This window comes from Podarcis liolepis (assembly GCF_965112155.1).
Source record: "Podarcis liolepis genome assembly, chromosome: 12".
NCBI classification, from domain to species: domain Eukaryota; kingdom Metazoa; phylum Chordata; class Lepidosauria; order Squamata; family Lacertidae; genus Podarcis; species Podarcis liolepis.
This window is the reverse complement of record NC_139563.1, coordinates 50,207,538-50,222,323: the sequence shown is the minus strand read 5'-3', so window position 1 is coordinate 50,222,323 and position 14,786 is coordinate 50,207,538. Positions and strand designations below refer to the sequence as shown.

At 44.3% G+C, this 14,786-nt stretch overlaps 1 protein-coding gene across 2 annotated transcripts in view; it reads right to left on the bottom strand.

The window, feature by feature from the left end:
• The window catches only part of ITGA9 (integrin subunit alpha 9), a 242,482-nt gene extending 230,654 nt beyond the window's left edge, over nucleotides 1-11,828 (bottom strand). For both annotated transcript variants that reach the window (XM_083467884.1, XM_083467885.1), the window contains exon 1: nucleotides 11,220-11,828. In XM_083467884.1, coding sequence (XP_083324010.1) covers nucleotides 11,220-11,617 — 398 coding nt within the window. In that variant the 5' untranslated portion in view covers nucleotides 11,618-11,828. The remainder of the gene's footprint in view (nucleotides 1-11,219) is intronic.
• Nucleotides 11,829-14,786: the final 2,958 nt, after the last annotated feature.

Sequence of the window (14,786 nt, the reverse complement as noted above, 5' to 3'; positions counted from 1 at the left end):
CCAAAAACGTTTGGGAAACACTGCTCTATTGAACAATGAGATAAAAGAAATTAAACCTGGTACGTGTGTTTGGGGCACAATGTTACGTTTCAAGTGAAAACACCAGCTCAATACCCCACCTTGCTTTCTGCGCGGGGAGGAATAAACATGCAAAGTACTGTAAGTTATACAGTGGTACCTCGGGTTAAGTACTTAATTCATTCCAGAGGTCCGTTCTTAACCTGAAACTGTTCTTAACCTGAAGCACCACTTTAGCTAATGGGGCCTCCCACTTCTGCCGTGCTGCTGGAGCACAATTTCTGATCTCATCCTGAAGCAAAGTTCTTAACCTGAAGCACTATTTCTGGGTTAGCAGAGTCTGTAACCTGAAGCTATGTAACCTGAAGCATATGTAACCCGAGGTACCACTGTACTGCAAAATCTGCCTTGGATACCAAAATACCAGAAGGAAACAGGTGTAGACACACAAAAAGCAATTCTACATTTCAAGTTTGAACACTAGCATGACTTCCACGCCAATTTTCTAGGGGTGGGGGGAAGGATATATCTCCACAGAGCAAGAATAAATCATTATCTCTATTCTGCCTGTCTGGGGAAGAGTATCCTTTATCAAATTTTACAAGGGTTTGCATATATACACCAGGCTTTAGCCCCTACACCTGCAATTTAAATATCTGAGTAGTTGGGGGGGGGTTGAATCATGACTCACATGTAAGCACATACAGTATGCACAAAACTAACATACCACAAAGCAAATGGGATGAATTTTGCATGCTGGAGCTAGTGGGCTTCGTCGCCAATCCCATCAATATAGCAAATGACAGTATTAGTAAATATATTAATCTGGCCACTGAATTCTGCACAAGCTGTAGGTTCCAAACCGTCTTCCGGGGCAGCCCACGTATAGCACACTTCAGTAATCTAACCTAGAAACAACTGAAGCAAGGTTATTCCTGTCCAGATAGTGTTGCAACTGAGCCAACAGCCAAAGTCGATAGAAGGCCACTTATGTATCCAGTGAGAGTGACAGAAGAGGATCCAAAAGTTGATAAGCCATGAACAAAACATCACTTTACATCATGCCTTGTTTGCAACTCCCAGTATGCAGTATGCAGTTTGCAAATCCCAGTATGGGCATAACAGTGAACCAGGAGTCATGGTTCGCTGCTAGGTAAAGGTAAAGGATCCCGGACAGTTAAGTCCAGTCGCAAACGACTCTGGGGCTGCAGCACTCATCTCGCTTTACTGGCTGAGGTAGCAGACCTTTGTCCACGGACAGTTTTTCCATTGGCCAGCATGACTAAGCCGCGTCTGGCGAAACCAGAGCAGCACATGGAAATGCCGTTTACCTTCCCACTGGAGCAGTACCTATTTATCTACTTGCACTTTGACGTGCTTTCAAACTGCTAGGTTGGCAGGAGCTGGGACCAAGCAACGGGAGCTCACCCCGTCGTGGGGATTCGAACCGCCAACCTTCCAATCGGCAAGCCCTAGGCTCAGTGGTTTAGACCACAGCTAGTGAGAACTAAGTCTGTGGCCACCTGTGTGTTAGTAGTAAGCCATAATCCATGGCTTACTGTGATGCATGAATCCAGCCAAAGTGTACGATAATTTATTTCACATATGCAGGTTTTAGATCGTTTCTATTACAACCCACATAGGTGAAAAATTTCCCCTGTGGAATTTAGAATAGGCTTTCAGATGGTTAATCTTTTCTAGCTCTTACTTGCAGTTCGTTTATATAATGTGTATAATGACAGCAATACGGTCTCACAGCGCTGGAGAGAGGTTTGTTTGTTTTTACTGTGCTATATAGCTTATTTGGAAGCAGGCCCCAGGATTTCAATTTGTTCTCGACTTTCTCTTTGGCGTAAGAGAAAGCTGTGTCCTGTCCATAGTACAAGCAGCAGCTGTCTGCTCCCAAACCCAGGAAGCCAGTAACAGAAAGATAACACACACTTATATTGAAGACTAACCTGCAATCCCAGGTGTTGCTTGGACTCCACTGCCATCATCCCTAAACATTGGCCATACTGGCTGAGGCTGATGTGAGTTGAGTCCAACAACATCTGGAAGTCCAGAAGACAGTTCTTCCTGTTGAAAACTATCTATACTGCTCTGGTTTGTCTCATCTCAAAGCAGATATTGTCAAACTGGAAAAGGTACAGAGAACAGAAATTAAGATGATCAAAGGCCAGTGCCATTCCTATCTGTAAAAAGCAGATGTTTTTTCTCTGAAATGATACACGGTGGATATTGATAAAAAGCATGAATGAAATTCTGAGGAAACCCTTTCTTTTTTAAACCCTCCTACTTTTCCATCATGACTTGGAGTCACCCAGTGAAATAAGAGATTCACAATGAAGAAAAAAGGATATATTCAGACAGTGCATCATTAGCTTGAAGAATTACCTATCATGGGATTGGGGCTGGTTCCAGGTTTGAGGACGCCCTGAGCAAAGGGTCCTTTGCTGGGGGTGGTGCTCCATTGGTGGATCCTGGTGATGGCAGAAACCAAGAGAACTCTGAGCAGCAGCACCAGGCAGCTGGGTCTAGCAGCCGCTTGAGTTTCCCACAATGCCTCAGGGTGATGTTATGGAAGGACATGGTAGGAAATAAAAATGGCAGCTAGAGCCTGCTGTCTGCTACCGCTCAGAGCTCTGGGACATTAAAAACAAATATTTGAAGTGTCAGTGAGGCACCACTTTGGATTTTTTTTTTAATGAAATAGTGGCATATCAATATCATTTTAAATAAAGAGATGGAACAGAAGCTTCACCGCTGAGGAACCTTCCCCTAATAGGAGAACTAAACCTCATACCTCTTTGTGACTTTCCTAGGTTGGGTTTAGCCACTGTGAGAAAGAAGATGCCAGACTAGATAGGCTTTGGTCTGATCCAGAAGAGTTTGTCTTATGTTCTATGCACGGGGGGGGGGGGGCATTAACACCTGGTTTGAATAACTGCAGACCCCTTCAGAATGGTATGAGGTTTGGGCTCTATAGTTAGAACAATGGCAGATACACACATCCAAAACACACCAAAAGCACATAACTTCCCTCAAAGAATCCCGGCGGCCTTTAGTTTCTTCCTCACAGAACTAAAATTCTAAGCATCCTTAATATTCTACAGTTCCCAAGATTCTGAGTAGAGGTCGTATGCTTTAAAGGTGTGCTGGGTGTGTTTTAAATGTGTGGGGTGCACCTGCCCTTAATACTGAGAAAGGTTATTTTAAGAATGTCATAAATTGTACATCCAGAATGATCTATCCATTTGACTGGCCCTAGAAGTGACGCCTGGAGAAATACGAAAAATCTAACAGAATCTAGTTGGGTTGTTTACAATCTAAAGGTAATGCCATGAACAGGAACAATAATCATATTTATAAAAGTTTTTTACTGCCATACTAGTTTTTCACATGAGTGTACATCCAGGGTCAGCGTGAACCAACAAGTCATTTTTAAGCTTTGCATTTTCTGCACTAAGAAATGTGTATTGTGTGTTAGAGACAACTCAACATTTGAAAATGTAATTTCTATTCCCCTGTCCCCAGTCCAAATTAAAATAAGCTCTTTCAATTTGCTTCTCAATATTATTCGAGAAATTCCCCCGTCAGTAAACACACCGCTGGAAAGCTGACAGGCAGGAAAAGTGCAAAAGGACTTTCAAATCAAAGAGAACGATGGCAATTCATTTTAGGGCCTGGTTCCAGACTGAATGCATTTATTGATACCACAATGTGCCACAGTTCCAAGGCCAGCATTTTAAGAAATAAGAGTCCCATCTATTGGAATGAGATACAGGCAAGCATTGTGAACGCTTGCCCCTGCCTTCATTCAAACGGCTCCAGGTGAATTTAGAGCCATCCAAACCAGAGAGCTACTTTTCTACAGAGCCTCCCCCCACCCACCCCCAATAAACGTGGAAAGAGTGTTTGCACGCACCCTGCTCCAAAGTAGAAAGAAGTATTTTTTTAAAAAAAAAACATCACTTGAAATATTTACCTCCTTCTCCCATTATGGCCTTGTGTGCCAACAGTTGCTTTTAGAAGGCCACATCCAGCTCTTTAACCATTTAAAACATGAGTGGTATGAAATGAATTTGCTCTCCCCAGCCTCACTGGAAGTTGTTAAGGCTGCTCGAATTATTCCCATCCGGCGCAACCGGACCTATCATATTTCATATTGAGAGCATCTGCCGTCAAGATGATGGGCTCTCCACTCGTTCCTGAGAAATTGCAGAAAATGAAGGCAACCAAACAAAGCATAAGCACTGCTCCGAGGAGTGCGAGAGACAGGTGCCTACATGCTCCATTAGCCGCCAAGTCCAAATTGTCATTGCGAACAAAAACACTGGACCATGTGTGGCAGCAGCTCATTAGCTTGACATTTGGAATCCATCTCTACAAGCTTACTAAGGCCAACTCCCATTGCCAAGCTACTCTTCTGTGTCTGTTTTCAAGAGAGATTCGTGACTCTTGCTCTCAGTTATTGGGGATCACCACGATTGCAGAATAACTACAAAGCTGGGTTTCAAGTCTCAGCAGAATTTATTCCAGGGGTTGTCCATGGGCACCAGTGTTCGTACTTAAAATGGTGCCCGAGAAAGGTCTCGGTAAATACCCACTCAAACATCCACAATGCATGGGAGACAGTTTGCTCTTCTGGGTCAGTTGCTGTTTGAACTTCTACACAACACCCTTAAACATGCTCATATTTCATTGGTAGCGCAGCACTTTGCAAGTGTTGGCATTCAGCTGGTCGCTGGTCGCAGGTGCCCATGGTCAACTGGTTATTGCCTCTTGAAAAGTGCTGGCCTTTGAAAGCCCCAGTGATCACTGATCATCAATACTAGCAAACTGCTGTGCCCACAGCGCTCTAATTTCAACCACACGAGCAAAGGAAAACAGGTCGCCTCATTGTGAGCGGTCTTTCTTAACCATCTCTCAAAGTTGGCCAATGGGGTGAAGGGGAAAAGGATCCAGCCTAGCAGTTCCTTGCCGCTAGTGTAGAAAGCAGGAAGTTACTGCCTGGGACAAATCTTAAGTTTTAAAGCAGACATTATGTGAGATACAGTGGTACCTCGGGTTAAGTAATTAATTCGTTCTGGAGGTCTGTTCTTAACCTGAAACTGTTCTTAACCTGAAGCACCACTTTAGCCAATGGGGCCTCCTGCTGCCGCCGTGCTGCTGGAGCACGATTTCTGTTCTCATCCTGAAGCAAAGTTCTTAACCCGAGGTACTATTTCTGGGTTAGCGGAGTCTGTAACCTGAAGCGTATGTAACCTGAAGTGTATGTAATCCGAGGTACCACTGTAAAGCAATGGTTGGGTCACGATGACTTCATTGACATTAATGGTTGGCATGGGTTTTGGCTTAACACAACCATAAACAATTCATGAGCCCATTACCAAATTAAATTGTAAATGTCATCTCAGAATGCAGGTTGAACATCTTCCAGGAGTACCTGCACTTAACTGCAGAAATCAGTTTCAAAGAGCATGTGGGATGTTACCCTGGTGAGGTCCCAACACCTATAAAATGTGAAAGGACTAAGAAACAGGATCTTTGTAACTATTTGCTCCACCCTCCCACTTTTTAAAAAATAAAATAAAATCTGAAGAGCTACTGGTAGAGAAAATAAGTGAAGATTATCACTCCCCCCCCCAAAAAAAAGAAGCCCAGAAAAAGCAGATGTTACTTTGTAAACAATGGAAAACTAATAAAGGGCTATAAGGCACTAACTACCATAAGAATCATGGCTTCTTCTGCTGTTGTTTCTAAAATATTACTTCTAAATATTATGTAGTAATTTGCAGTTTCCAGGAATAGTCTGCGCTTGTTCCACTGTACCACATCCAGGATGGAGCAAAATTACTTTAAATACCAAGTACAAACCCAGTGACCTCAGTCATACTGGAGGCTTAACAACTCTAGTGCTATCCCTGAACCACAGCAAGAGAAGCAGCTTTTCTGCAACAAAAAATAAATCACTGAAGCTGGATTTTAAATGTCAACTCCATGGCTGGGAAAGAGAACATATTTGCTAGGGAGCAATTCACATGTAGAGAGAGAGGGAGCATTGCCAAGGGTAGACTTTGGTTATCCAGTACAGATTGATATGTCAACGTCAATTCTATATATAAGACGCACAAATGTACCTCTTCAACTGTTTCATCTACAAGCCCTTGGCAAGAGGCATTAGAATCCAGGACTGACAATGTTCTCTTCATGCAGTAATTTGGAATTGCACTAGCTGACCCCCTAAAGCTTTCAGATTAACGGGTGAGGCTCGCGGAAATGTAAATGAATGAAAATTCTCAGACTCCCAGAAACTGACAAGTGGAAAAAGTTGCTGGCTGTAAGTTATCAATTCATCATCTGTTGCTCCTTGAATCTCTCTCTTTCTCTCTCTCTAGACCCCCTATATTTGATTCACTAACCTAGAGGGCTGAACTGAAGGCCACATGAAGATGGGAAAGATACAGTTCTCACTAGAAGTGCTCTGTCGTTGTGCTTGACATCTGCAGAAAGTATGAAACTTTCCACACTTTTGCCAGTTGTCTCCTTTCAAATATAGAAATGCCATAACTCAAACCATGACTCTTGGCCCCAATCTGTTCCTTTAATTGTTAAGTGTGAGATCCTCACCCTGGTTGCTCAGTGTTGACAACCACTACTTCACATGTTCCAGATCTGAATATAGAAAATGGGTTTCAGGGACATGCCCTAGCTAAAATTAAGCCCCGGCTTTTGCAGACTGAAGTTGACCCGGCACAAATAGTTTTTTGCTGGCTCCACTGCGCATATCATCTGAAGTGGGGTGCTATTTAGAAATGGTTTGCTGTGGCACCAGGACCTCTCTTAACATCCACCTGCCACAAAACTCCGTCACCACCATTAAGATTGTCATGTGAAGTTGAACTAATGCAGGGGTGCCTCTCTGAATGGAATCCAACCCCCTCCCTCCCCAGCCAGCATGGCCAATGATCAGAAATGATGGGAGCTGTAGTCAAGTTCCATCTGGAGGGCTGCAAGGCCCTGACCTAAAACAATCAGTCTCAAGTCCAGTTTTCACTGAGATGGTTCAGTCTGAAGATGATGGCGCGTCGTACAAGAAAAACACTTCCTCCACATAGAAAGCTAGATCTCCGATGGAGGGATTCTAGTCTATTCCTTCTCACTCAAGTGCTACTTTTTTAGGTGTATGATTTCTTTTTTCATGAGAGAATACTCCTCCATGCGCAAGCCCCCATCTGCAACCTGAAGAGGCACAACTGAAATACAGGTCTATCACTTTAAGAGAAAACCAGGACTATAATTGGTCCTTAAGGACTACATGGATTTGGCAGAAATGACTGGCAGAATCCGAGACCTGGGAGAAGAGTCAGTGGAAGAGGACTGGAAGAAGTTTAAGGACTATTTGCAAAAACATTGTAAAATATCGGAGTGTTAAAATGTTAAAATGTTGGAATGTTAAAATGATGCAAGATATGAAGACAATGTGGCATCAGTGACATAGGTAAAAGGAGTAGGTAACAAATGTTTCAAAAGACAAGAGTGGGGGAAAAAACTAGATTACATTGTGTCAAATGTAAACAAAAGGATATAAAGGGAAGAATTGGAGACACATTGGGTTGAAATCTATACTATAGATCAAGATTTGAAAGAGGGTAATGCACCTGAACATGGTTGTGTAAAAAGGAACACAAAAATGGGAGATGTGAGGAAGTCAGGAAGAAGGGTTATGAAAATAACAAGTAAAAAATTGGATTTTTATGTGTTTTTTTCATGTTCTTTTTTTTCTTTATTTCCTATCTTTTTTAGGTTTTTTGTAATGTATTTTTCTGTTTTGCTTTGTGTGTGATGATGATGTTTCTTTTAAGGTTTGATTGGAAGGTTTCTTTTACTGTTTAAAATTTCAATAAATATCTTTTAATATATATATATATAATTGGTCCTTAAGGCAATGCTGCTCAGAAAGAAATCTTTCCCTGTCATCTTTGCACATTAACGCAACAATATCCCGCCAAGAAGCCATGAACTTCAACCCCAGTTCCTCTGAGAAATGATGATGATGATGACTGTTGTGTCAAGAGCTGCTAGTCTGGACTCACACGTGAGTGTTTGATGACTAGCGTTAAAGGCTGCCTTGCATGTGTGAACATCCTATCATGGATCACTGTGCTTTCAAAGCACCCCTCGACACTTAATACCAGGGTGGGGTTCTAGCTGGGGGAGACAGTTCCAACCATGTCCATCCCTCTACAGGCCACTTTGACAAGTGGAAGGGGCCACTCGCCTCTTCGTCCAGACCAGAGCTTTAAAGGACATACCAATCTTGGACTCCCAGTTGCTGCTGTTGTATTTATTAAGCCTCTTTTCTTATGAAGTAACCGGGAGCAACTTGCATTAATACCAATTATAAACAACAACAAAAACTTAAAAGCACGGCAACACAAATAAAAGGCTAAAAGCACAGCTAAACCAAAAGGTTCCACCCCACTACGAAAGCCGATAATACCCTTCAAATTAAGAGCCAAAAGCCATTGGGGAGGGGGGGGAAGAAGAAAAGTCTTTGTCTGGTACCTAAAACTGCATAAAGATGGTGCCTCACTGTTATGGTCCAAAGGAAAGCAGAGCAAGATATTTGGTACCAAGATCACCACCACCATATCCAATGTCCCTTCAAAGAACTTGCAGGAAACGAAAGACCTCCATTTCTCTGGCCAAACTACCACATTGCCCAAGCATCCTTACAACTAGAAACTTTGGGAAACCACTTTCTGCCATCTTTCTTAAAAGTACAACGTACATCAGGGGTCCACATGGGGCCCTGCCACAGATCTCTTTGTCTGTGGTCAAAATCCAGCAGTCAGGTCCAATCCTCACTCAAGGGTGAACTCACATCAAGCATGTTTCATTGTCCTTGTCATCTTCTGCTTGGTAACACACACACACACACACACACACACACACAGAGAGAGAGAGAGAGAGAGAGAGAGAGAAAGAGAGAGAGAGATTGCACACATCCACACACGTTAGTGCTGCAGTTAGGCCATTTTAGTGAAGGGTAGTCAACGTGGTGTCATCCACATGTTGTTAGACTACAACTCCCATCATCCATAACCATAGGCCATGGTGGCTGAGGCTGATGCGAGTTGGAGCCTAACAATACAACATTGGCTTTCTCTATTTTAGACTCTGAGCTTAATGGTCTTATTGGGGAGAGGGGCTCTTTAGATAGTAGTTGCACCTTACACCTCTCACTTCAAAATGTAGAAAGCTAGCCCTGTTGCATCTGCAGTCTGCTCATTTTGCTAAGAATGACCCTGGACTTCTGCCCCAAAGTCTGACCTGATGGCATCACACAGCTCCTAATAAGATTCTAGCCCCACCAGTGACCATTCCCAGCAGACCACTTGAGAATCAATGCTTCTTTGTGTGGTGGGGGGGGGAAGTGGCCCTCTTCCTTACCCCAAACTAGAAAAAAAGGTTTTTAAAATGTAGACAAACATAAGAAATTGCTCCCCCATCCACAAACACAACCCTGCTGTTGTAGGATCCTGGAGAGGATGCTAGGAAAAAGGAATCCATTTCTCTCATAACTAATTGTCATAACTAATAACTCAGCCCAAGAGCGCACTCTCTCTCCATCACATGAGTGGGAGGAGGGAAGAAGGCAGACTTTGGGGAGTTCCACTTTAACCCTCCCTCCCATTTTCATGATAGACAATTGCTGGCATTTTAAAATTTCATCCAATCAATACCACTTAAGACAACCCAAATTTAATTTCAGCGAGGGCTCCCGTCGTCAAGATCTGGCCCTGAAACGTGTGATTTAGTAAGAGCAAGGAGCAAGGAACGCTTAGCTTGGAGGAGAGTTTCTGTGTGAGGTGGAGAAACAGCACCATACTTTTCGGTTATTTGAAGGGCTGTCACACAGAAGAGAGCAAAGATTTGTTCTCTGCTGCCCTCGAGGACAAGACTAGAGCTAATGGGTTTCAGCTGTGGGAGGAGGCAGATTCTGGACGTTAAGAGAAAATCCTTCATTCTTGACTTGCAAGGGTCAAGAATGGAACAGGCTCACCCTCACTGGGCAACCATCTCGTGGGGATGCCCAAGCACTGGATTGTCTGCATGGTCCAGGGGGGTTGACTAGGTGGCCTTCAAGGATGCCCTCCAATCCACAATTCTAAGCCTCTGAGCACATGCAGAGTACCGATTTCTTATCTTAAGCAGGCTTTCAGCATACACAATTCTAGAGGGCATGGGGCAGAAGGGGTAAGTCCATCAGAGAGCTAAAAGGTAAGAGCTGTTTGACAGTGGAGCAAGTCTCCCTCGGGACGTTGTAGCCTTGGAAGGTTTTAAGAAGAGGATGGATGGTCAACTGTCAAGAATACTTCAGCTGAGATTCCTGCATTGCAGGGGGTTGGACTAGATGACCTTTGGGTCTCTTCCAACTCTATGATTCTATGAAATAGGCACTTTTAGAGAAAGAAAAAAGTGCCTATTTCATAGAATCATAGAGAAAGAAATAGTGATGTATGGGAGTGAGAGCTGGACCATAAAGAAGGCTGATCGCCGAAGAATTGATGCTTTTGAATTATGGTGCTGGAGGAGACTCTTGAGAGTCCCATGGACTGCAAGAAGATCCAACCTCTCCATTCTGAAGGAAATCAGCCCTGAGTGCTCACTGGAAGGACAGATCCTGAAGCTGAGGCTCCAATACTTTGGCCACCTCATGAGAAGAGAAGACTCCCTGGAAAAGACCCTGATGTTGGGAAAGATGGAGGGCACAAGGAGAAGGGGATGACAGAGGACGAGATGGTTGGACAGTGTTCTCGAGGCTACCAGCATGAGTTTGACCAAACTGCGGGAAGCAGTGGAAGACAGGAGTGCCTGGCGTGCTCTGGTCCAGGGGGTCACGAAGAGTCGGACACGACTAAACGACAACAACAACAGAGAAAGAAAGGGGGAGAAGAGTCTTCAGGAGGTTGAGTGGGTCTTGGAAGATCGGAAATCAACTTTGGCTCAGTTGGCAGAGCATGAGATTCTTGATCTCTGGGGTTGCAGGTTCAATCCCCACCTTGGACAAAACAGAATCCAGCATTGCAGAGAGTTGGATTGGATGACCCTTGCGGTCCCTATGATTCTGGAAGAGGGTGGGAGAGGCAAAGCTGGACCAGAAGAGGGGTCCCCACCCCTCTCCCCTTACTCACCATCGCGTATTGTCATAGTAATGCTCCAGCACGGAGTAGCCGAAGAAAGAGTTGTTGGGTCCTTGGAAAATCACCGGGTGGTCCAGGTCGAGGTTATAGGAGTAGACCAGCGCCACGCACAGCGTCGCCACCAGCACTTGACACGCGCCCCGCTTGCGCGCCCCGCGGGACGCAGCAGCCATTCTGCAAGCCAGGATCCGGCCGCCCAGCTCCGTCGGGCGCCGCCTGCTCTCGCTGCCGCCGGGGAAGAAGAAGAAGAAGAAGAAGAAGAAGACCGGCAGCAGCAGCAGCAGCAGCAGCAGCAGGAGCCCCGCGACCCGGGCCCGAGAGAGGAAGGGCGGAGCAGCCAGCAGCGCTCGGCTTGGCGCATCCACGCAGCCCCTGCAAGCCAAGACCATCCAGAGGCGAGACCCCGGGCGGCAGGCAGCTCCCCGCGGGAGTTTGCAAGGGCGGCGGTGGCGGCGGCGGCAGGACGCTGGAGCGCGCGGGCTCTTCTGGCTGCGTCCCGGAGCAAGCGAGGGGCTTTTGAGCGCCGCCGCCGCCGGGCGCCAATCGCAGGCGCGCGCGAGCGGCGGAGCCAGCCGTCTCCCCGCCGGAGGCGCAGCGCCCTCTGGCGACGCCTCTCGCGCTCTTGCGCGCCTGAGGAGAAATAAGGAGAAATAAGGGAAAAAATAAGAAAGTTAGCTTCGGGAGAGAGATTGGAGCTGCCCCCCCCAAACCAAATAAATGAATAAAAATACGTCAGTGCTGTTTTTCTGGGGGGGGGGGGACGCAGACCCCTGAACATTTTGTGAATCTTTGTACTTTTGTCCATTTACTGTCTTCATTTTTCCCGGTTGGAACTATAAAATGGTGGTTTTCTTGAGTCAAAATGAGAGTACCCCTAAACATTTTTTTAGAAAAAAAGCACTGAAAATAGTTAACTAATTGAGGTTCTTTCTTATACACCACCCAACATAAAACCTGCCCCCTAACATAAATCCTGATATTTGAGGGGGCCACCCCCCCCCCAACTTGATATTGGAATATATATATATTCCAATTTACATTTTTAATTATTCATTTAAACAACCTTAAATCATTGACTTCCCTCCTTCTCTTTCCGTGGTTTGATTGGCATACCATTGTTGTTGTTTAGTCGTTTAGTCGTGTCCGACTCTTCGTGACCCCATGGACCAGAGCATGCCAGGCACTCATGTCTTCCACTGTCTCCCGCAGTTTGGTCAGACTCATGCTGGTAGCTTCAAGAACACTGTCCAACCATCTCGTCCTCTGTCGTCCCCTTCTCCTTGTGCCCTCCATCTTTCCCAACATCAGGGTCTTTTCCAGGGAGTCTTCTCTTCTCATGAGGTGGCCAAAGTATTGGAGCCTCAGCTTCAGGATCTGTCCTTCCAGTGAGCACTCAGGGCTAATTTCTTTAAGAATGGAGAGGTTTGATCTTCTTGCAGTCCATGGGACTCTCAAGAGTCTCCTCCAGCACCATAATTCAAAAGCATCAATTCTTCGGCGATCAGCCTTCTTTATGGTCCAGCTCTCACTTCCATACATCGCTACTGGGAAAACCATAGCTTTAACTATACGGACCTTAGTTGGCAAGGTGATGTCTCTGCTTTTTAAAATGGCATACCATACATTCCTGTATATTTTACATAAACCATTCAGTATTCCATGGTTACCACCATCAGAGCCTATTTGCACTGTTGAATTTATCTTCATGCTACCAGCGTTTTCAAATGCACACAATTTTCACCCATATATCCAATAAACATTTTCCAATCTTCTTTAAACGTGTGCCTATTTTTCTAGCAAAGGAGGTGCCAGAACTCGCTGTGAGCACCTCCCTCTTTCTCTCAGAATGGCAATGGTCCCCACCTGACAGTTGCCAGAACTGAATTCCAGAAAGTTCCCGCTGGGGGGGGGAAAGTGGCCCTGGTTATTGCTATTAAAATGGTGTGTGTCATGTGATCGATTATATGGGGCGGGGCTTATCTGCCCTCCCTCAACCCCCCCCAAAAAAAATAATAATATTTTGTTCAAGTTGGCATGGTTGGTTTCCTCTCTCAGGCCACCAGCGAAAACAAATAAGTGAATAGGAAAAAGTAGCTACCTCCATCCATCATGAATTTAAAAAGACGTTTAAACTGGTGATTCCAAAAAAGCCCTTTTTTTGCTAGGGATAATTAGGACGGATGTTTCGAAGAAGCCAACTAATCTTTTTATGTACTCAACAACCGCAGCCAGAATCTTATATGCACAGAAATGGAAAGATGGAAGAGACTCCAGCAGAAGAATTAAAAAGGACGGATTGTGCTGAAATGGCAAAATTGACTGTAAAACTAAGAGATCAGAATGATGGACTGTTTATGGAAGATTGGAGGCCTTTGGGGGACTATCTATCAAGATATTTTAGCGATAGGAAATTGTGCGCAGGATTTGAGACATGAGCGACAGGAAAAAACATAAAAATGATGTTAGGATGGAGTTAGGGGGTTGTAACAAGTAAAATGCAGCAATTATGGTTAAGAATGAAAACATCAGCGTGGGAGGGGTAGCAAGTCAAAAAGAAAAATATAAGTAAGTAATATATTGGATGTGAAGTAAATGTGTTAATTTTGGGGGAAATCTAATAAAAAATAATATGAAAAAATAACCTACCCACATGATGCTGACACAAAAACCTTTCACAAATGCTATGTAAAAGAATGAAAGTTCAATATTTCCCACTTCTCCCCCCCCCACACACTTTCTCTCCACTCAAAGCTGCAATCTAGCTGAAAAAGCACAGTCCAGAATTCTCCAACCTCTCATTTTGATTTGTTCTGATTTTAATAATAATAATAATAATAATAATAATAATAATAATAATAATAATAATTTATTATTTATAACCCACCCATCTGGCTGAGTTTCCCCAGCCACTCTGGGCAGCTCCCAATCAGTGTTAAAAACAGTACAGCGTTACATATTAAAAACTTCCCTGAACAGGGCTGCCTTAAGATGTCTTCTGAATGTCAGGTAATTATTTATCTCTTTGACATCTGATGGGAGGGCGTTCCACAGGGCGGGCGCCACTACCGAGAAGGCCCTCTGTCTGGTTCCCTGTAGCCAGACCATTGGGGTCTCATCACGGATATGCATTTACCATGGGCATTGGCATCTAAAAATATTTAAATGGCTTGCCAATTACAAAGAATGGTCAAAACAAATATTTTCGCATTTTTTGCAATGTCCTAAAGTAAACGATATTGTGACTGCCACATATATTATATCACCAGAATTTCCACAAGTTCGGTGACTGAGCTATCCCCTCTGTGTGAATTAATCTCATCAGAAGGAAAGTTGATATGAAATGATTAGGCAAATTCCACAGATGACAATGCAATCCATTAATAAGCCCAGTGCCAAAGACGTTGCATCTGGAAATACCAAAGCTCTGAGGCTTTCCAGCTAAATCCCCAAGCACTGACCAACGCTGGAAAAGCTTTCCAATCAAATTAAAGAAGATGGAAACTGATGCTCACGTGGTGTGGATAGGAGTGTAGACATGGGAGTCATCTCCACAAGAAT